Source organism: Somniosus microcephalus, chromosome 12 (assembly GCF_052327205.1).
Source record: "Somniosus microcephalus isolate GS21.2 chromosome 12, FLI_Smic_1.0, whole genome shotgun sequence".
Classification (NCBI taxonomy): domain Eukaryota; kingdom Metazoa; phylum Chordata; class Chondrichthyes; order Squaliformes; family Somniosidae; genus Somniosus; species Somniosus microcephalus.
The window spans coordinates 105193077-105216246 of record NC_140998.1 but is presented as its reverse complement, the minus strand read 5'-3'; the positions used below and the strand labels follow the sequence as shown (position 1 = coordinate 105216246).

The window sequence follows — 23170 nt, the reverse complement described above, 5'->3', positions numbered from 1 at the left end:
AAGTTTTCAAAACAAAATATCAGACAGCTCTTGTCTCTCAATTTTCCAGCAGAATCTCAAGTTGGCAGTTAACATTTCTGTTTCCCTTAAAAGTCTCAAATCCCAGAACAAGGGCAGAAATATAGCCCAGCCTGCAGGAATAAAGGCAACAAATACTAGTCAATAGGAGGCACATAACGACAGGCTACCCATCAAAAGTATGATGCGGCAATGACTAGCACACTCCAGTATATCTCTGTGCACTCATGTACGCGCACAAACATACATCCACACACATATACACACACATGCATTCACACTCACTTTCCCATGTATATACATATTAACACTCAACCATGAAACACTCTCCCACATTCACCCCCATATACCATAGTCCATGCCTGCATGCAGCAAGACCTGGATGACATTCAGGCTTGGGCTAATAAGTGGCAGGTAACATTCGCGTCACACAAGTGCCAGGCAATGACTATCTCCAAAAAGCGAGCGTCTAACCACCGCCCCTTGACATTCAACAGCATTACCATTGCTGAATCCCCCACCATCAACATTCTGGGGATCACCATTGACCAGAAACTTAACTGGACCAGCCACATAAATACTATGGCAACAAAAGCAGGTCAGAGGCTGGGTATTCTGCGGCGAGTGTCTCACCTGACTCCCCAAAGCCTTTCCACCATCTATAAGGCACAAGTCAAGAGTGTGATGGAATACTCTCCACTTGCCTGCATGAGTGCAGCTCCAATAACATTCAAGAAGCTTGACACCATCCAGGACAAAGCAGCCCGCTTGATTGGCACCCCATCCACCACCGTAAACATTCACTCCCTCCACCACCGGCGTACCGTGGCTGCAGTGTGTACCATCTACAAGATGCACTGCAGCAACTCGCCAAGGCTTCTTCGGCAGCACCTCCCAAACCCGCGACCTCTACCACCTAGAAGGACAAGGGCAGCAGGTGCATGGGAACACCATCCCCTCCAAGTTTCCCTCCAAGTCACACACCATCCTAACTTGGAAGTATATCGCCGTTCCTTCAGCGTCACTGGGTCAGAATCCTGGAACTTCCTCCCTAACAGCACTGTGGGAGTACCTTCACCACACGGACTGCAGCGGTTCAGTAAGGCGGCTCACCACCACCTTCTCAAGGGTAACTAGGGATGGGCAATAAGTGCTGACCTTGCCAGCGACGCCCACATCCCATGAACGAATAAAAAAAACATATGCACACATGTACATACTTGCACCCCTCTCTATATCTGGACATGCACATGCACACACATACATATTTCTTTCCCGGAAGTGGATTTCTAAAATTGGGCTAATTTGGAATATGATTGAGCAATATTTTGTCCTAATCACAAATGTTTCCCTGTTTATATCTCAAATATGAAAGTTCGGATCATTATTAACCCCCACAAGCCCAAACCCACATGCCACTATCCTATATACAATATATACATGCAGTATATATGTTTGTGTGTGCGTGTGCATATACGGTTCTGACGAAAGGGCATTGACCTGAAACATTAACTCTGTTTCTCCCTCCACAGATGCTACCTAACCTGCTAGTATTTCCAGCATTTTCTGTTTTTATTTCAGATTTCCAGCATCCGCAGTGTTTTGCTTTTGCGCCACTATCCTATGTTAGTGGGCTAATTTAACTTTTCCTCGTCAACCTTCCAGCTATGACCAGCTCAGACTTAAGAAAATAAAGTTTTCTTTTAGTAGGCTGGGCTCCCATCCCAGACTTAACTGACTGACTGGCCTTAAACATGGGCTTTTCTCTTTGTTTCATCTCTGTGACCACAGGAAGTAAGTGGGCTGTCCCTCCTACTTCCTTCCCATTCAGTGATTTGTCAGTAGATCTGTCAATAAAACAGTCTACCTCCCCCTACAAGAATAAATTCCTGCAGACACTCCATGCTAGCCTCAAACTAATATGTCATCCAAACGATGTTAGGTGTGGATGTTTGTAGCAAGCCTGAGACAAGATAATGGCCCCGATTTTCTGCCAGCCGTCGGGCGGGCGGGGGCCGAAAATCGCAGAAATAGGGGGTCGCGCCCGCCCCCCCGCCTGATTCCCCGCCCCGTCCGACTTTCGGACCGCCGTTTCTCTGTGACCCGAATCAGTCCCGCCCGCCGCTGGCGGGACTGGCCATCGGGACCCTAATCACCAATTATTGGCATGTTTAATGCCATTTTAAGGGGCTCTTGCGATTTTCAAGGGTTCCCCATGCTAAACACGCCTGCGGGGAACCCCGCTGATGAAACCTGGCGTGAAGCTTGCCGGCTTGCTTGCTCTCAGCTGCAGGTCATTTGGGAAAGCTGCGATTTAATCGGAGAGCATTTGTATGTTGAAGGACCTTGTTGTTGCAGGCTTGGGGCTACTTCTTCAAGGCTTAGGCACAGCTGTGGAAGGTTGGAGCCTCACACACTTCTCCAATGTGATCTCCTGGGAAGCCCCTCTCGCCACCCTCACTCAGCGCTTCCTCAGCGGAGGCATCTACCAGAAGCACGGGACGCCTTTTTTCCTTCCCTTCTTGCCATTAGAGGATCTCCAGCAGCAGAGGCGGCAGCAGCAGAACCAGGAACAGCAGGATGAGCACCAGGCTGCTGCTCACTCACCTGAAGCTGCACAGGCCAGAAGGGGCCAGCGCTTGGAAGTGGCTTGAGAGCACCTTGCTGCGCTTTAGGGGGCCATGGGGACCCGTATCTGCACTGGCAGTCCTACTCAGAAGGACTTCCATGAAGGTCTGGTTTCTCTGTTCAATAGATGGCCAACACTCCTCAAGAGATGTCATTCTCTTATGAGCACTCACCATGTTTTCCGTACCCTGGCGAGTTATCTCCTCCATGGAGGTTGCCAACCTTTCCATGGTGATGCGTTCATGCGCCAATGACTCCCCAAAGGCTCTGCTCATGGTCGCTATGGACTCCTCCATTCGCTCCACACTCGCAGCGACCCTGGAGACAAAACCTGCCGGAGACAAAACCTGCCAGAGACTCCTGCATCTGTGTATGGAGATCCATCACCTCTTCTCTTGCGGATGGACTCAGAGGCAGAGGGTCGACATGCAGCGCAGCTGAGCTGAGCTGGCAGAGTCCTGCGCCCTCCAACGAGGACTCTCCACTGCTGTCCCTGTCTCCAGAATCTGCTGAGGCTCACTTGTGAGCTGTGAAACGCCAGGTGACAATACTACTCTATGTCCCGAAGGTCCCCCTGAGGTGTGAGTGTCTGCGCTGGTGCTGGGTGCGCTTACTTCTGCTGACGCTGTGCCCTCAGAGGTTGGAGCTTCCTCTGAGGAGTCTGGCTGCACAGCCTCTTCCTCCTCCACAGTGGGGACGGGGGCTCTGGATGGTCCTGTGGGGGAGTAGAGGAAGGAGTTAGAGATGTGATGCCAAGGTTACATGCACATTCGAGTTGACATCTGCTGATACCTGCATCCATGCAGCCTTGGTCTCAGTGGGAGGCCTCTTCCTGCCTGACCTAGGGAAGAGGACCTCCCTGTGGGCCCTAACCCCATCCAATAATGCCTGCAGTGAAGCTTCGTCGAATTTGGAGGCAGCTCGGAGTCTGGCACTGGCCACAGCTGCTGCAGGCTCCTCTGCCATCCTGTATGGTTCGTTTGGAAGCCAACAGAGGAAGCAATGCTTGCTGTGGACCTTGAAAGCACCACGAATGATGACATCATACTGTGGGGCTTTCTGACTAGAAATGGACAATTAGCAAGGCTGTCCACATGCTGGAAATTAATTGACCACTTGAGGGAAAATTGCGTGCAGCTGGCTGACCCATTTTTTTTCGGGTCAGAACCCCACATTCAGGGAATCCGACCATTTCCTACACAATCCACAAAATTGGGCCCCATGAATCAAATAGCTATTGTCCCCAGTCATTGTGTAAACACACCATCAGTGCTAGGCTTATTAATGTAGAAACTCCTTTAGTCTCAGTGACAGCAGCATATGGTTGTGAGGAGAATTCTACACCTGTGTGAACCCACTTACCTTTAAAACCCAAAACCTAAATATAACCCATTTCAAAGTTCTTTCTACAGAAAAATGGTCAAAAAATCCCAAAAGGTGACACCATCTTTCAGATGAAACGTTAAGTTGAGGCCTCGTCTGCCTGTTCAGGTGAACATAAATGATTCAATGCCACTATTCAAAGTAGACCATAGAGTTCTCCCAGTATCCTGGCAACATCTCTCTCTCAACCAACAGTATCAAAGACTGATTATCTGGTCATTCATTCGTTTACTGTTTGTGGGAGCTTGCCGTAGACCAACTGACTGTCACATTTGTCGAGATAGCAATGATTGTATTACAAAAAGTAACTCATTGGTTGTAAAGCACTTAGGACATATTGGACACATGATGTTGCACTAAACCTTCCTTTTTTTCTTTATCACCTTCTCAAACGACTAAATGAGACACTTTACTGTTACAAATGCTAAAATCTCTGTTGATGTCACTGTGGAGAGTGCAATTGTTGTGAGCAATGGCAGAACAACATCAGAAAGTAACATTTAGAGACCAGACCGTAAAAGTCTCCAATGCCCCAAACAAGGAAACAAGCGTGGGAACACATCATGACTGTGGTGAACTCAGTGTCAGCCATGAAAGTTACAAGATGGATAGTTGCAGTTGTAAAACCTTGGTGTCATATTTGACCCTGAAATGAGCTTCCGACCACACATTAGCGACATAACTAAGACCGCATATTTCCACTTCCGTGACATCGCCCGTCTCCGCCCTTGCTTCAGCTAATCCGCTGCTGAAGCCTTCATCCATGCCTTTGTTACCTCTAGACTTGACTATTCCAACGCACTCCTGGCTGGCCTCCCACATTTTACCCTACGTAAACTTGAGGTGATCCAAAACTCAGCTGCCCATGTCCTAACTCGCACCAAGTCCCGTTCACCCATCTCCCCTGTGCTCGCTGACCTACATTGGCTCCCGGTTAAGGAGCACCTCGATTTCAAAATTCTCATCCTTGTTTTCAAATCCCTCCATGGCCTCGCCCCTCTCTATCTCAGTAATCTCCTTCTGCCCCACAACCCCCCCGAGATATCTATCCTCCTCTAATTCTGCCCTCTTGAGCATCCCTGATTATAATTGTTCAACCATTGGTGGCCCTGCCTTCTGTTGCCTAGGCCCTAAGCTCTGGAATTCCCTGCCTAAACCTCTCCGCCTCTCTACCTCTCTTTCCTCCTTGAAGACGCTCCTTAAAGCCTACTTCTTTGACCAAGCTTTTGGTCATCTGCCCTAATTTCTCGTTATGTGGCCCAGTGTCAAATTTTTTGTCTTATAATACTCCTGTGAAGCGCCTTGGGACATTTTACTACATTAAAGGCGCTATATAAATACAAGTAGTTGTTGTTGTTGATATAAACGCAAATTATTGAAAACATTTTCCTAGCATTTTGGAGGTTTTTCTCTTATATGTACATAAATATAATATGATGGGTATATCACTTCATGTAATTATAACTATGCAATTAAATGAGTCAGTGTTTTTTTTCTGGCGAGTAGCTAAGCCATACAGACCAAGAAGGCTAGATAACCCACCAATCCACAGTCAGCCTGCAGCCACCAGACTAACCACAGCCATCTACCACTAGCAGCCAGGCAGCCCGTCATTAGACGCCATTGGTCCATAACCCGCCATCAACTTTAGAAATCACCCACCCTCCACCAGCACCCAGCCAAACCACAGCCATCTCTCGCCAGCATTCAGTCACCAGATGCCAGCCAGCCACCAGAAGCCAGGCAGCAAACAAAGCAGTCAGCCATCAGATACCTTCCTTCCATAACCAGGGTCCAGCTGCTAGAAGTTACCCATCTACCATCAGCAACCAGCCAAACCACAGTAGCCAATCTGAAAACACCAACAGCCAATCCACTGCCATCTAGCCGCAAGTGTTCAGCAGTCAGCCACCAGTCCATAGCCATTGGCCCCTAAGGGGGAGAAATTGGGTACTTTTGCACCTCCCCTTATCGCCTCTGGGGGGCAATAACGGGGCGCTAACCACTTACCGCTCAGGTGCAGCAAGAATATCGCCTCCCGCTAAATTCGGCGGATGGTAGTATGGGGTTGCGCCCCGATCACTTCGCCCGGAGACCGTGATGTCATCGCCATGATCATCGCCCCGGTTGTGCACCAGACCCGAACTTCGGTTTTGCCCCCTGCAGCATCGCCGGACGACAACACCGGCAGCTGCAGGAGGCATTCATCAGGAGGCCGGGCGCTTCGGGGACAATATCTAAAGGCGAGGTGGCCGAGGTAGGGAAAAAAATAATCAAATGCTCGTTTTCTGTTTTTTTCCCCTTTTTTCCCCAGCCATCGATCAGCCCAGCACTCTGCTGCAGTGCATCGGGCTGATCGGGCCGGATTGCGGCTGCCGTCGGGGACCAGGTAAGTTGTTTTCCCTTCCCTTTAAGGGAGGGAAGGAGCCTTCCAATATGGCAACACTGCACGGCCCATTGTGTAGCGCTGCTCACCTACCACCCTGCCAGCTGCCTGTTGCACTCCAGGAAGTAAGTGGAGCGCTAAATCAAGCGCTCCACTTCCTTCCTGGAGTGCAAAACCGAATTTTTTGAAAGTTGAGAAACATTAGCGCCTGTAATTTTTTCAACTTATAGAAGTTAGCACCCCAAATGGGGCTATAATGAATTTCTCCCCCAAATGTTTTTTCTCAATCTTACGTTATGTAAATCTATTACAGCCGTTTCTAGAATTATTGATATCAATGCCCTAGTCATTACTGTTGTGTCCTTTTATTCTGTTAGCAATTCAAAAATTCAAGGGGATAAATTTTCAAATCAGATTTGTTGAAAGGAATAAACTGTTTTCACCAAGTATTGCATTTAAAGTGACCACACTCTTGAGCATTGATGAGCTGGTAGACTGCTAACATTTACATCTCATTGTGATATTGTTATTGTGTTTCAGGTTATTCATATAACTGGACGATTACGGTTGAGAGTTTCTCTTTCTCATGGACGTGTGCTGCCGACTCAAATCATCGGTCTAGTAGTTGTGGCTCATGCTTTGCCTCCTCCAACTATTAATGAAGTCAGGATTGACTGTCAAATGTTTGTCACCAGAGTAAATATGGACCTCAATATTGTTTACTGTGAAAACCGGTAAGTAGTCTTTCATTTATCTGTATTTTATATGTTTCTGTCATTTTTTTTAATGAGGATATGTAGCTTTCTTTTTCTCATTTCTTTTCCTTGATGATCCAGCCAAAGCCACACATTTCCAGAGTGCAGGCAGACCACAGTCAATGCCACTCCTGGCTGGCCACCTGATGTTTTCCCCTCTATCCTGCAGGAAATTGCCTGACCCCACTTGGTGCCTCCCCCACACAACTGGGCTCAAATAGGGAAAACAGCAGTTTGGGGGATCAAACCAATTATTTTGTGCTCATTTCACTGGTTTAACACATTGCATCACCACAGTTCTCTATCCATTGCCTATTTTTGCAATTATAAGTATTTTTTGCAATTACAAGTCAGTGTCTAATTCATAAATAAGATATAGTTGTAAATAGACCATTTTACAAGACTGTATTTTCAAGTTATTTTCATTTATTCCTTAAGGAACCATTCTTATGATGTTTAATGTTGATTCATTTATGCTTCTGTATCCTGTAGGATTAGCGACTACATGGATCTAACTCCTGTAGATATTGTGGGTAAAAGATGCTATTACTTCATTCATGCTGAGGATGTAGAAGGGATCAGGCACAGCCACTTGGATTGTGAGTATATGGTGAACTACAGGAGTATACTGCAAAATAAGCTTCATAGAAGAATGTCGCTATAGGGAGAATTGCTTTCAGTGCAAAGTATTCCCCGCAGATTGTTTGTAAGAACATAAGAAATAGGAGCAGGAGCAGGCCATTCGGCCCCTCGAGCCTGCTACACCATTTAATGAGATCATGGCTGATCCAATTTTGGCCTCAACTCCACTTTCCTGCCTGTTCCCCATAATCCTGGACTCCCCTGTTGCTCAAAAATCTGTCAATCCCAGCCTTGAATATATTTAATGACTCAGCCTTCACAGCTCTCTGGGGTAAAGAATTCCAAAGATTCACAACCCTCTGAGAGAAAAAATTCCTCCTCATCTCCGTCTTAAATGGGCGACCCATTATTCTGAGATTATGCCCCCATGTCTAGAGTCCCCCACAAGGGGAAACATCCTCTCAGCATCTACCCTGTCCAACCCCCTCAGAATCTTATATGTTTCAATAAGATCACCTCTCATTCTTCTAAACTCCAATGAGTATAGGCCCAACCTGCTCAACCTTTCCTCATAAGACAACCCCTTCATCCCAGGAATCAACCTAGTGAACCTTCTGTGAACTGTCTCCAATACAAGTATATCCCTCCTTAAATAAGAGGACCAAAAGTGTACGCAGTCCTCTAGGTTTGGTCTCACCAGCGCCTTGTACAGTTGTAGCAAGACTTCCCTACTTTTATACTCTATCCCCCTTGCAACAAAGGCCAACATCCCATTTGCCTTCCTAATTACTTGCTGCACCTGCATGTTAACTTGTGTTTCATGTATGAGGACACCCAAATCCCTCTATTACCGCATTCTGTAGTCTTTATTTAAATAATATTTTTCTTTTCTATTCTTCCTACCAAAGTGGATAACTTCACATTTTCCCACATTGTACTCCATCTGCCAAATTCTTGCCTACTTACGTAACCTATCTATATCCCTTTGCAGACTCTTTATGTTCTCCTCACAATTTGCTTTCCCACCTATCTTTGTATCATCAGCAAATTTGGCAACAGTACACTCGGTCCCTTCATCCAATTAATTAATATAGATTGAAAATAGTTGAGGTCCCAGCACTGATCCCTATGGCACCCCACTAGTTATAGATTGCCATCCTGAAAATGACCCATTTAACCCAACACTCTGTTTTCTGTTAGTTAGCCAATCCTCTATCCATGCTAATATATTACCCCCAACACCATGAGCTCTTATTTTATGCAGTAACCATTTATGTGGCACCTTGTCAAATGCCTTTTGGAAATCCAAGTACACTACCTGGTTCCCCTTTATCCACCCTGCTTGTTACCTCCTCAAAGAACTCTAATAAATTTGTCAAACACGATTTCCCTTTCATAAAACCATGCTGTCTCTGTTTGATTGTATTTTGATTTTCTAAATTCCCTGCTACTACTTCCTTAATAATGGATTCGAGCATTTTGCCAATGACAGATGTTAGGCTAACTGGCCTATAGTTTCCTGCTTTCTGTCTCCCTTTTTTGAATAAAGGTGTTTGCAGTTTTCCAATCTGCTGGGACTTTTCCAGAGTCAAGGGAATTTTGGAAGTTTACAACCAATGCATCCACTATCTCTGTAGCCACTTCTTTTAAGACCCTAGGATGCAGGCCATATGGTCATGGGGACTTGTCAGCCTTTAGACGCATAAGTTTACCTAGCACTTTTTCTCTAGTGATAGTCATTGTTTTAAGTTCGTCCCTCCCTTTTGCCCCTTGATTTTCTACTATTACTGGGATGTTTTTAGTGTCCTCTACTGTGAAGACAGATACAAAATATTTGTTGAATGCCTCTGCCATTTCCTTGTTTCCCATTATTATTTCCCCAGTCTCATCCTCTAAGGGATCACTGTTTACCTTAGCTACTCTCTTCCTTTTTATATACTTGTAGAAGCTCTTACTGTCAGTTTTTTTATATTTCTTGCTAGTTTACTCTCATAAGCTATTTTCTCCCTCTTTATTTTTTTTTAGTCATCCTTTGCTGGTTTCTAAAATTTTCCCAATCTTCTGGCCTATCACTAATCTTTGCAACATTGTATGCCTTTTCTTTCAATTTGATACCATCCTTAACTTCCTTGGTTAGCCATGGTTGGTTCATTTAAGGAAAGATCCTTAAATATATCTGCTCTTTGAGATATCCCTATTTATACAGGTCCACAAACTGCCCCGTGGAAACTCACCAAGTTGGGTCTGCCAGACAGAAACCAGCCTCTTTCTACTAAAATAAAGCCAGCAGCATTTCGGGGTCAGGCTTTAACAATAGCAGTGCACAAATATTTAAGTTTTGGTGTGCATTTGAGGTTGATACCAGATTCCAGCACTTTGTGTGCAGAATGGTGAGTCGGAGTTTAGGCCCAAGACTCAATACACTGTGAGTTCCTGATCTTATTCATACCATTGTGGAGAGGTGCTGCACAAAGGCTAGAAACTTGCACACAGGAAGCAAGGAGAATGAACTGGATGGAAATGGCACTGTCAGCGCCTAAAAGCAGGTCACCAGTCTACCATCTTGGCTAATGAGAGGGCCAAGGCACTGGGGGCCCTAAAATAAGGGGAAGAAAAGAAAATGAAAAAAAACCTGTTAAATACCTGACCAAAATTATTTACAAATGGGTCTGAAATTTGCACAGAAATATTTGAATGGATCCAGATGGTGGAAGTGCTTCAGCAATAATTAAAAATGATATCATTGACGGTGAAGAAAGATGAAACTTCGGAATGGCAGCACACTGGCACAGTCAATTGGTGCATTAATGCTTTCTGCTATACAGTGTTAGGCTTTGGGTTCTTTCCCCAATTACACACCTGGTATGTCCTCACTGGACAGAAATGCCAGAAGGGAAGAACATTTAGATAAAGGGGAAAGTGAACTCCCTTCTTCCTCACACTCATGAACATTCTACTAGTTGACTCAAAAATGGCTTTGGCAGTGACCCAGGAACAGGCTGCCCACATCTTATCTCAGTGCCAGAATGGTGCATTGGGAAAGCTATTTACAAAAACAGGCAAGGAGGATGTGCAACTCGCTTCTTCTGTCTGATTAAAGAAATGTAAGACATGGTTTAGTAATCAGTTAAAAGGCTCCAGAAATGTTATGCACAAGAATTGTTAACTTGTTAGCAAATGACCTCAGCAAGTAAACGCCATGCTACCATTTACAGACCCTATTAACCCTGTTGACTTTTTCTTTCACTAGTAAACTGTTTTGCTCAGTAATTCTTATGATTGCTTAAGTTTGCAGCTATAAATTAATGTTATGTGCAGGTACAGTGTCATATGCATACACAAACCTTTTAATCATCATTTCCATTCATGTCCGTCACATTGCAGGGAAATTAATTCTCAAGGGATGCAAGCACAAATTTAGACAAATACAACACAGCCTCTGAACAGCTGCTGTTTACTAACATGGGCTGACATTGGCCAATACAATTAGAGATCAGTATTACAATATGTCATCATTTAGTGACACCTAATGCATGTATGTTGATTCACAACATTTAATACAAGTGTTTCTTCACAGCTCAGACTTGTTTGTGCTGACATCTAGGATTCATTTATGGTGTAACGCACTTGTGATCTTCCTCTAGAAGATGTTGATAACATCTCTCACCATTTTCCACCAGGCAGAACTTAGAAAGTTGGGCTGAAATCTAGATTTTTCACCATGTATATTTTCCATGTATAGTCTTTAAATTTGCCAGTTAACGGAACAGGCTAGAGTTTCCACAATCATGGAATTGGGGCACATCTTCCAAGAAACAGGACTTTCATCCACCATAAAGATGCACCCCTCATCCTGGCTGACTGTCCTGCTTTGGGGTCATGTACAGCATTTATGTGGGACCCCCAACATCCGCTGGGAAGTAAGCCTGCAAGGCGGGGAGGAGATTGGCTGCAGTTTGGTCTTGAGACAAAATACAGTTTGTGTGGTCAGTGGCTTCCACGGTACCGGCTGAATATTATTTTTTTTAAATAATTCCAGAGCACTGCTCTGGTGCACAGGCTTTCCAGGCATGACATTTAAATACCTACCCTCTGTTCCATAGCAATGCTGGATGCCAGAGAGGGACAAGGTTCCTGGAATCCAGCCTGTTATGGCAAAAATGATGGAAAATATATCTGATAATGCCTTTTTGTGATTTGAATATTATTACAGTATACATGCTTGTGCCTCGTCACTTCTGGCAGAAAACCAGCACAATATTAAAATGGGTGGAGATGCAGCAGAGGGTGTGCCTAACTCTTGTTCTGCCCCAATCCCATTAAAAAATCAACAGAGCGAGACTGGGTAATTCCAGGCAACAGGTCCAATCAAAGTAGGAGATAGCTGGCTATTCCACCAGAACTTCCACCATGGTAGTCTTCCACCATGCGTGGAATTGCAAAGACTATTTTCCCCCTCAGTAACCCCTCCCCCCACTGGATGCCTGCAGGGACGGATTAACACACGGGCCTCGGGGCCAGACCTGCTCCTCCGGGCCCCATTGAGGAAAGTATTTCTAACTCACACTAACGAGCTTCACTGGCTTCCCGAGAGTTTCACCTGTATGTCATGGGACCCCAATTTGCATTTATTACTGAGGGTCCCGCTGGAGTTATCTACCACCAAAACCAGCAGTATTAAAATTGCAGACCAGCGGGAATGGAGTGGCGAATGGCCTGCTCCATTTTAACTGTGTCAAGTGGTAGCACTCTCACCTCTGAGTCAGAAGATCGTATGTTCAAGCCCCACTCCAGAAACATAGGCCTTGATATTAACCCTCCCATGATGGGTGGACGGGGGGGGGGGGTACAGGTGAAAAAGGTGCAACGCGACCCACTGCCCACGTGCACACTGCCATTTTTACAGCGGCAAATATTGTAGCGTCCGAGTGTCCCGCCATGGAGAGACAGGATGCTTAATTAACATATTTAAATCAGACTGCCACAGTGAAATTAGGAGCTCGACTTGAAATTTATCATAATCATAATCATAATCATAATCAACTTTATTGTCATTGTTAGTGCACAAGTGCAATACAACGAAATGTAGGCTTGCGGCTCCCGAGAGTGTACATTTAGATTAAGACATTTAAACATTCAACATACATTTGGCTTGTAATACATTAACATAAACATAACCATAATAAAGTGCATTGGCAGATGTGCAGGCTTTAGAGTTTATTTGTGGAGTTCAGTAGGATGACAGCCCTGGGAAAGAAGCTGTTCCTAAATCTGGTCGTACGGGTGCGAATGCATCTGTAGCGTCTCCCAGATGGCAGGAGGGCGAACAGACTGTGGCTGGGGTGGGTAGGGTCTTTGATGATGGTCCGTGACCTCCGTAAACAGCGTTTCTGGTATATGTGCTCTATGGTCGGTAGCCGGGTGCCGGTAATGCGTTGGGCAGTTTTGACTACCCGCTGCAGGGCTTTCCGGTCATAGTAGCTACAGCTGCCATACCATACTGTAATACAGTTCGTCAGGATGCTCTCTATTGTGCAGCGGTAAAAGTTAGAGAGGATCAGGGGCGACAGGTTACATCCCTTCAGCCTCCTTAGGAAATATAGGCGCTGCTGGGCCTTCTTCACCAGAGAGGAGGTATTGAGGGACCAGGAGAGGTCTTCTGTGATGTGGACTCCGAGGAACTTAAAGCTGTCCACCCTTTCCACCACAGCCCCATTGATGTGGATGGGGGTGTGACTTCCGCCTTTAGACTTCCTGAAGTCCACAATGATTTCTTTGGTTTTCTTGATGTTAAGGGCCAGGTTGTTATCGGCACACCACTTCACGAGATGCTGGACCTCATCCCTGTAAGCTGACTCATCGTTGTTCACTGCTACATGGATTTCCCAGGGGTTGGGAAACTTGGCAGTGAAAGGAAGGCGGGAGCTGCCGGTTCCCCAAGGTAAGTGCTTCTTATAGCACTCCTGTGGGCAGGAGCGCTCCCCCAGACCCTTCAAGGAATCATTCGGCCTCCCCCAGCACCAATCGTGAGCCTCGCCACCCCCCCCCGGCCTCGTTTGCCAATCTCACCCCAGGCCCGGTTGTAGGCTTCTCCCCCCGTCAATTGCCGGAGACAGTCCCCAAGGGTCCCCGACTGTGGCTTCCTGCCGCTGGTGTTCCCTCCTACCCACTGACCAACCTGTCAATCTGGCCGGCTGCCAGGTGAGTGACAAACCTACAAAATGTTAGTGAGGTCCTGCAGTTAAGATCGGCAGAATCTCCCCGTCCCTGGCCTTGCCGTGTTCACAGAATCACAGAAACCCCACAGTGCAGATAGAGGGCAGCACGGTGGCATAGTGGTTAGCACTGTTGCCTCACAGCGCCAGGGACCCGGGTTCGAATCCGGCCTCGGGTGACTGTCTGTGTGGAGTTTGCACATTCTCCCCGTGTTTGCGTGGGTTTCCTCCGGGTGCTCCGGTTTCCTCCCACAGTCCAAAGATGTGCGGGTTAGGTTGATTGGCTATGATAAATTGACCCTTAGTGTTAGGGGGATTAAATACGTGGGGTTACGGGGATAGGGTGGGATATGTGTCGGTGCAGGCTCGATGTTCTTCGGCCATTTTGGCCCTCAACCACACCCTCCCCGCCTCCGCGTAAATATCAGAACCACAATCTCAGCTAACACTCCAGTGTAGTAATGAAGGAAAGCTGCACTGTCGAAGGTGCCGTCTTTCAGGTGAGACGTTAAACCAAGGCCTCATCTTCCCTCTCAGGTGGACGTAAAAGGTCCCGAAGAAAAGCAGGGGAGTTCTCCCGGAGTCCTGGACAACATTTATCCCTCAACCAACATTACTAAAACTGGTCATTTAACTTACTGCTGTTTGTGGAAGCTTGCTGTGCGCAAATTGGATGCCGCATTTCCCTACATTACAACAGTGACTGAACACAAAACATAATTCAATGGTTGCACTTTGGGATGTTCTGAGGTCGTGAAAGGTGGTATATAAATGCAAGTCTTTCTTTAACCAATCCCCGCTCCGTTCTCTCCCATTCGGGAGCACCCCTTAAATTTTTTTTGAAAGCTAAAAAAAAAATCTAAATTTTATTTCTTGCCTTTTTTTGCTGTTTGGTGCCTGTCTCCGCTGCTCCTCTGTGGCTGTCAGGTTGCTGCTACCTCTACAGGCATCAGGCCTCTTCCTTTGCCGCCGTCGCCCTCCCCCACCCTGAACCAAGTGCCTGTCTTTGGTCTCCCCTCCTGATTCCGGTAACAGAGAGAGGAAATAATGATGATCATGGACTAAAGGTGCACAGCAGGAAATGGATGAACTACAATACATTGTAAGTGCTTCTAGTGCTTTATTCCATCCCCCACTCCCCCCACCGACCACCTGGCACTTGCCTCCCAGTATGAGAGAAGAGATGCACAGCAGTTGATGATACGGAGACAAGACAGAGAGAAGCAGCAACACAAATATGACAGAGACCGGTAAAATAAATGCTCCTCTGAATAACTGAGCACTCTTTTTAAATATATAAAAGTTGTGTCAGTGCTATTATGTCACTGCGCTAGGTAGAAAGAACAAAATTTCTAAATGGTTGTGAGAGCTTATGCTTATGACAACTAATGTATACACTGGAGACTTAATCATCGGCCATAATGGAAATTGACAGATGCTCTGAATGTGCTGCCTGTTGAATTTGGTATTTTCCACCGCAACTCACCTCCATTGAACTGCTCCTGTCAGCTATAGAGGTGAGCACTAAAGACTACCAGTGCTCACCTCCAGTGATCTGAACAGCCTCTGCTGAGGTTCCATACAGTGCCTGCCTTATAAACATGCCCCTGCTAGCTCCAGCTGGTGTTACATTCAACACACACCCTGTATTGATTTTAAAGTCAGCAGTTTCACTGAGATCAGCGTAATGGAGGCTGCCAGCAGGATCACTGAAGATGAGCAGGTGCTGTCTTTAGCACTCACTTCTATAGCTGGGGGGCTGTGGTTTGCGTCAGGGGAGCATTTTTGGACAACTGTCCTGGGCTCATGGTGGGTTGGGTGGCTGGAGTTCCAGCCAGACGGCAGAGGAGCTTGGAGCCAGATGACCAACTGATAAATCAGCTGTTGCAGCATCATCTTATCTTGCTGACAGAAGCAGGACAACCAAAGATCGTGAAAAAAAAATGCTGGCAGCCACCACTCACACTGACCTCCCATTATCCACTAAAAGCCTCCCAAATAATCAAGAATGCAGATGGTGGGAGTGCAGATAATTGAGTGTCCACTATATGTATTTTTGAAATGCTATCACCCAAACCATATATATTCATATGCAACTGAAGGCAAAACCCACAAGGTAGAAAGAAGGACTTGCATTTATATAGCGCCTTTCACAACCCAAAGCGTTTCATAGCCAATAAAGTACTTTTGCACCGCTGTGGTGGGCAGACAGCCACTCGGGTACCATAGTGGCTGTGGTTCGACCCGAGAACTTCAAAGCGGAAGGATCATTGTGGAAACATAAAGATTTAAGTAGTGTTTCATTAATCTATGCAGTAAATGGAAGACTTATACTGTATTACAAATCAAAGGTCCACCTAACCAGATATTTTGACAAGTATATTAAAAGTTGATATCATACTATCTACTATGAATTCATCTTTGTGTGAATCTACATACACTTAGGTGTGTGAGCGTGTGTATTTGCACACACAATTTTTTGGTACCCTGTAATCTTGCTGCACACTTCTTCTGGTCTTAGCTACACCCTTGTTCAAAACCATCAGCAAAGTTATTCACGAATGAGAATGTTTCCAGTCACTTTTTTCCTTCCGATAATCTCCTAAAATTGAACACAGTGACCCGTCCAGCAGGCTCGCTGACAACTCAATAAGGAAAAGCAACTTTGAATGCCAGTCAAAGCCAAGATTTGAATTTGTAACCTTCAATGGTGGGAGGTTAATGCTACTGCTAAAGTTATACGAATGCTATGTGCAAATAGGATGTGATATCCAGCTGATGGTAACCTGGCCCAGTGTTAACAGCAGCTGTGCTACAGCTTTTGACTTTGCTGTTGAATTAAATGCAGCCATATGTCAGGGTTTCCTCCCCCCAGTTTAGCTGCCATGTGACTTAATAAGGCTATGTTTTCAGGTAAGTTGCAGTGCAGTTTAATGTGTAACAGATGTTATGAAAACAATGATGAAAAGGAACCGCTTGTTAAGTTTTGACAATAAATAACATTCACAATCGTCACTGACATTTAGTTAAAATCTGTGAATTAGGTTATCAAGGTGGTATATCATTAGTTCATCGGTGTGTGTGTAAGATGAGTGTAAACCAAAGGATCCATTTTATAATTTCAGTGCCCAAAATCGCAATCTAAATTTAACTGTGGCGGAATTTTGTTATAGAAAGATTACCCATTAGGAAGTGTAACCAAGAATGGTAAAGGTAAGCCTGATTGCGCTCTCAGATCAGTTCACTGAGACTGTGTGCAGGTTCATTTTTTTCTAAGGCATTTATCATTTTACAAGAAGCATTGTCATATGATTTTTAATTTTGGCTGTAGCTGTGTTTATTGTTTATGCAAATTCTGCCTCTTTTGTAGCTGATACATTACTTTTATTGACCAGCAAACTAGAGGATTAACTCAATTTTTTCTTGAAAATCATTATCAAAGATGAATATGCTCTTTTCAGTTTCCTTGCACAAAATTTCTACAGTAGTTGTACATTTGACACTTATTAGTTGCAATTAAACAGACAGATTGAACACAGTGGTAAATGAAATATGTTGCTCTGAAACATTCCATCTTGTTCTAATTTATAGTTGCAAATGATTAATGGAAATATGTATCAGTTGACAAAACCATTTCACAGCTAAGATGATCAGATTTATTACTGTAATTAGAGTTTCTTCATTTTAGCTGAAGTATGGCAGTTGTACATTCCACAGACCTGGAGTGGTTAGTCTAGTGAGAAAAATGCACCCCCTTGTGGTCAAGTTTTGTAATAAGGATGTTATTATGTTATTGAAAATCTGCTGTGGATGCTTCAGAATTGATTGTGGCACTCTTCTATAAATTTTGTATGTATTAATTGCTGTTTGAATATATTTCGCCAAATGGCAACATTAGCAATTGCAATTATTTCTTGCATGCAATAATACATATAATGCCAATACTTGTAACAGTGCACAAGTGCTAATATTCAAAGGTGTTCCCTTACAACTTTTGTTAAACATACTACAGATCGCAGAGCAAAAAGAAGTGATTCAATATTTCTCAACTCTATTCTTACCACATTTAGCCAGATAACTAGAAATAGTAACCTTCCTTTGTGGCTAAGTTTTTCAATGTTCTGTGTAAGATTGGTAACCAGTGAATAATACTTAACGCGGCAGTGCGCCAACATGCTGTGAAATGGTAGGATGTAAACGATGCAGACCCGCATCCCTGATTCCTCACATGTTAAGTTCCTGACCTCAAAAGTGTTGTCAGGTATAACCTGCCCTTCTGCAGATGAAGGCAGTGAGAGAAAGCCGAGGACAAGTCACTCCAGTCTGCTCTTGTGCTCATCATAGTGACCTGCTTAAGTGTGGCAGATACATGGGAGCAGGTTGTTTACTCACCATGAAAAAGTGACATGAAAGGGTGTATGGGGTATGCTTTGTGCAACACAGCTAACTATAATTATCCCTTCTACAATACTTCTCTTGCTAATAGAAATTGATCTCTTTTCTTTAGTATTGAATAAGGGCCAGTGTATAACAAAGTACTATCGCTGGCTGCAGAAAAATGGAGGCTATATTTGGATCCAGTCCTGTGCCACTATTGCGTTCAATGCAAAAAATGCCAACGAAAAAAATGTCATCTGGGTCAATTATGTTCTAAGGTAAGATAATTGTTCCTGTCCAAACATAGATTTTCTTTTTCTAAATGCCAGTTGTGCCAAGAAATGTGTTTTGATGCTCAATATTTAAAAGTTCCATGGAAAAAGTGCCTCCGGCTTTCTGCTCTAATTTAGTGTTTAAGAAGTTTAGGGCTGCGAAATTCAGCTCCTTTGCGCCTGCCATTAGTGCCTCCGGGGGGCGCTAACGGGGCGCAAAGGGCATATCGCCCAGGCGGGGGCGCGCCTCCCGAGAAATTCAGCAGGGCGCTACTGAGGCGCTAGCCGATAGCGCTGTGTCCCCGCCAGTAGCACCCCGGGCCGCTTCGCCGTGCGTTGCGACCCCTTACCGCCCTGCGGCAGAAATTCGGCTGTGCCACGCGAGGCTGCCACGGACGGTGTCAGCGCCAGCCTCGCGGGTCACGAACTGGGCTGATCTCCACTCGCGGGGCTCTAATTAAAGGGAGGTTCAGGCGCGACCCGTGCTGTCATTTTATTTTTTTTGGCCGACCTCCAGGTTGGCCATCTGTGGCGGCCCTTGGCATGGTCCGTGACCGCCATTGCGCAGCCCAGCACCGCGTCTCGGCACCACGCCGCCTGGCTGGGCTAGTGTGGGCCATCGGAGGCCCTTCATTTCCCTTCATTTTTTGTTACTATTGTTCACATTTTTCATATGTACCACTCACGCACTATTAAGTCACTTTTGTCTTTAAAAATTCATTTACATCAACCCTCCCCCAATTTTCACAATTGGACTAAAAGTTACACAGTGGCTATATTTACAAAAAGTTAATACAGTGGCTGTAACTTAACATAACCTTCCCAGTGGGAAACGGATGGGATTGGATCGACCGTCAGTTTTACACTCCACCTGATTTTACTAAATGGAAAGTAAAATTGGGTTGGGGGCAAAACGGGCAGCAGATCCAGTCATTTTACTGTAGAGGGTGTTAAATTAAAATTACCCCTGTCTGTTGATCATTAAATTTAGTCTCTAGTTTGAAGGATTGATGTTCAGCCTCATTAATGTCTATGTTTTGTCAAATATTATTGTGCTATCCAAAAGATTTATCAGCATCTTTCAGCAGTTCTTTGGATATTGTTGCCACTCAAATATTTAAATAAAATAGTCAGAAAACTATTTGGCAAATGTCTCCCATAAACAAAATGTGTTGATGAATTTGCCGATTACGGTAGTTTTATTTGTTGACATTGTATGAAAGCAAGTCATTCTTCCTCGTGTCAGATTTTTATTGACTAGTTTGTGGACAAGTGTTTCTGAATTTGTTCGCAAATACCACAGAACACCTGTAGTTGAAAAATAGGTCACCTCTCCTATCTCTCCTGTCACGGTTCGGTGTTTGCTCCTTCATTCCTTTTATCTATTTAATTTTTTTGTCTGTAAATCACTTTTGGATTATTTTTATGTTAAAGGCGTTGTTCCTGTTATCACACCACACTTTCCCATTCTGTTGACTAATCCAGTGAACTGATAATTAAATTACCAAAGCCAATCAATAATGATTTCTCACTACTTCAAAGCTTCATACATATATGGCCAGTTAAGTTGATAATTTCTTTTCATGCTGGTCAACACACGGCACTTGGCTCCTCAAACAACTCTGAAAGTGAACTGAAAGTTGTTTGCCAACTATCTTGTGGCTTCTGGGAAACATTTTGCGCCAACTTCCCTTGTTACAAATGTTTACCAAAGGTGTGGAATTTATCGAGTTGAGATAGTCTACTACAACGATAGCAAAATACTGCGGATGCTGGAAATCCGAAATAACAACAGAAAACGCTGGAAAAACTCAGCAGGCCAGGCAACATCCGTGGAGAGAGAAACAGAGTTAACGTTTCAGGTTGAAACCCTTCTTCAGAACTGAGAAAAAAAAGGCAGGAAATGAAACAGATTAAAAGGCCAGTTTGGGGGCTGGGAAATGAGGGAGGGGATGAAAGAACAAAAGGGAAGGTCAGGGAGGTGAAGAGACATTAAGAGATATTCAAGATGAGACGAGATAGTAATAGGACAGGTAAAGAGACAAAAGATGGCTCTAGATGAAGTGTGAAATGCGCTGGAAGAATGAGAGACAGCTGCCATGTGGGAGAAAAAAAAAGGAAAAGGCACAAACCAAAGGTGTGGATAAAAAATATATAAAAATATAGTGGGGGCCGAGGTTATGATCTGAAATTGTTGAACTCGATATTGAGTCCGGAAGGCTGTAAAGTGCCTAATCAGAAGATGAGGTGCTGTTCCTTGAGCTTACGCTGAGCTTCCGTGGAACAATGCAAGAGGTCGCAGACGGTGAGGTCTGAATGGGAATGGAGCGGTGAATTGAAATGACAGACGACCGGAAGCTTGGGGTCCCCCTTACGGACTGAACGGAGGTGTTCCACAAAGCGGTCACCCAATCTGCGTTTGGTCTCCCCAATGTAGAGGAGACCACATCGTGAGCAGCGAATACAATATACTAGATTGCAAGAAGTACAAGTAAATCGCTGTTTCACCTGGAAGGGGTGTTTGGGGCCCTGGACAGTGGGAAGGGGGGAGGTATAAGGGCAGATGTTGCATCTCCTGCGCTTGCACAGGAAGGTGCCGGGCGAAGGGGAAGGGGTGTTGGGTGTGATAGAGGAGTGGACTAGGGTGTCTCGGAGGGAGCGGTCCCTACGGAATGCTGAAAGGGGAGGGGAAGATGCATTTGGTGGTGGGATCACGTTGGAGGTGGCGGAAATGGCAGAGGATGATCCGTTGAATGTGGAGGCTGGTGGGGTGAAAGGTGAGGACAAGGGGAACCCGATTGTGGTTCCGGGAGGGAGGGGCAGGGGTGAGGGCAGAAGTGCGGGAGATAGAACGGACACAGTCGAGAGTCTGCGACAAAGTATGGTGTAAACAACAGTGACTCACAACACATGATTGTGTGACACAAGATTTTGTGGGATCAATTACTGATAGCTCTGTCCTAAAACAGTAGCAACATGTAAAAAACTGCAAGAGCAGAGGCAACTTCTGGACTTTTATATATCCTACAAAATCTGTAATAACGCAGGATAATTACTGTTTCACAAAACATTTGGCAGTGTTTTACTACCACCGAATGAATCCCACAATACTGTTATGGTAAACATACAACATAGTCATGACATAGACAGATTAAGAAAATAAAGAACTTCCACAAAAGTGCATTGCACTACATGCTGATAGTCTCTTGTCTCAGATTCTATTCTAGAAAAGGTAAGTGAATCTGATATCTTAAAATGTATCATTTATGTTTTAAACTTCAATTATGATAAACATGTAGAATGCAGCACCCTATGATAACATTTGTGGTTACATCTTCTCTTACTATTTATTGTTTCTGCCCTCTCATGAGAAAGGAAATTATGAATCTGCCCCATTGCTCTTACAGTGAAGAGCTGGATGCCCAACAGTTTTAGCCAGGTTTTACCCAGGTCAGTAAGTGCAGCTCTCTGACAGTGAAGTGATCTGATTAGGCAGACCTGCTAGGCGTCACAAAAATGTGCCTCTTGTTAGCCAATCATAGAGCAGTACTGATGGCAACAAGAAGTGCACAACTTGAATCATTTCCCTCCCAAGCTGAAGGAGGAAGTAAAACCATAATTGGGTACATCGCACAACCGAAGAGGAAAATATAAATAATATAAAGCTAGAAATAAACTCAAAGAAAGACCCTCAAAAAGTATGGTATGTTATAAATATAATTTTAATACCATCTCCATGGTGCATGTATAATGTAAAAAAAAAATCCTGTTATCATTTTATATTTGGCTTTTGTGAATTAGGCCTCTTCATTTCTTTTCATTATATTTCATTATCCTTTATTAGTTTGCAAATTATACAAATATAAATTGTGGAGGAGACTGAGCTGCTGAAATTGATACGACCTGTTAAATTACTTCAGTTAAAATGAAAATGTGGTGACTTAGTATGTAGTAATTTACTGTACTGCCATACTGGATCCAAGAGTGGTGAGTTGGGACACATGACTGCCAAGCAATAAGTTCTTGATTATGACCAGATGATTAAGAGATGCCAAGTGGAAATCAGATACTTCCCAGAAAGAAAAGAGGAAAATCAGTGGATGATTTTATTTAGATCTGCTTTTACTTAGCTCTAAGTGATTGCTTATTGAGCAACATAGGCAGACACCTGGGAGCCTCTCACTGTCCACACTGTTGACTAGGGTATGGGGCATGACACAGGGATGGGGGAGTATTTACAATACATTAAAAATGATAAAAGCAGTAAGATGTTCTGATCAGTAAATTCTCTATGAAGCAAAGAAAAACAAAGAGTGAAGTGGCAGCTCCATACCTAAAGCACACAAGCATTGGATCTTACCTTAACAAGCAGGTCCCTTCCTTAATTTGGACATTCAAGGTCAAACCTCAGTCTCAACCCTTAATCAGGAGATCTGGGTCTTCTCTCTTAACCATTCAATCTAAGCCTGAATCCCAGGCAGAATTTGCTGCCTGGCCTGCTGAGTATTTCCAGCATTTTCTGTTGTTATTTCAGATTTCAGCATCCGCAGTATT

General features: G+C 44.5%; 1 protein-coding gene across 3 annotated transcripts in view; it reads left to right on the top strand.

Moving 5' to 3' along the window:
* Positions 1-23170, top strand: part of npas3 (neuronal PAS domain protein 3) — a 1485068-nt gene that overhangs the window by 1448435 nt on the left and 13463 nt on the right. For all 3 annotated transcript variants that reach the window (XM_086003382.1, XM_086003381.1, XM_086003383.1), the window contains exons 8-10: positions 6956-7149; positions 7663-7769; positions 18475-18622. In XM_086003382.1, the coding sequence (XP_085859508.1) occupies positions 6956-7149; positions 7663-7769; positions 18475-18622 (449 nt within the window). The remainder of the gene's footprint in view (positions 1-6955; positions 7150-7662; positions 7770-18474; positions 18623-23170) is intronic.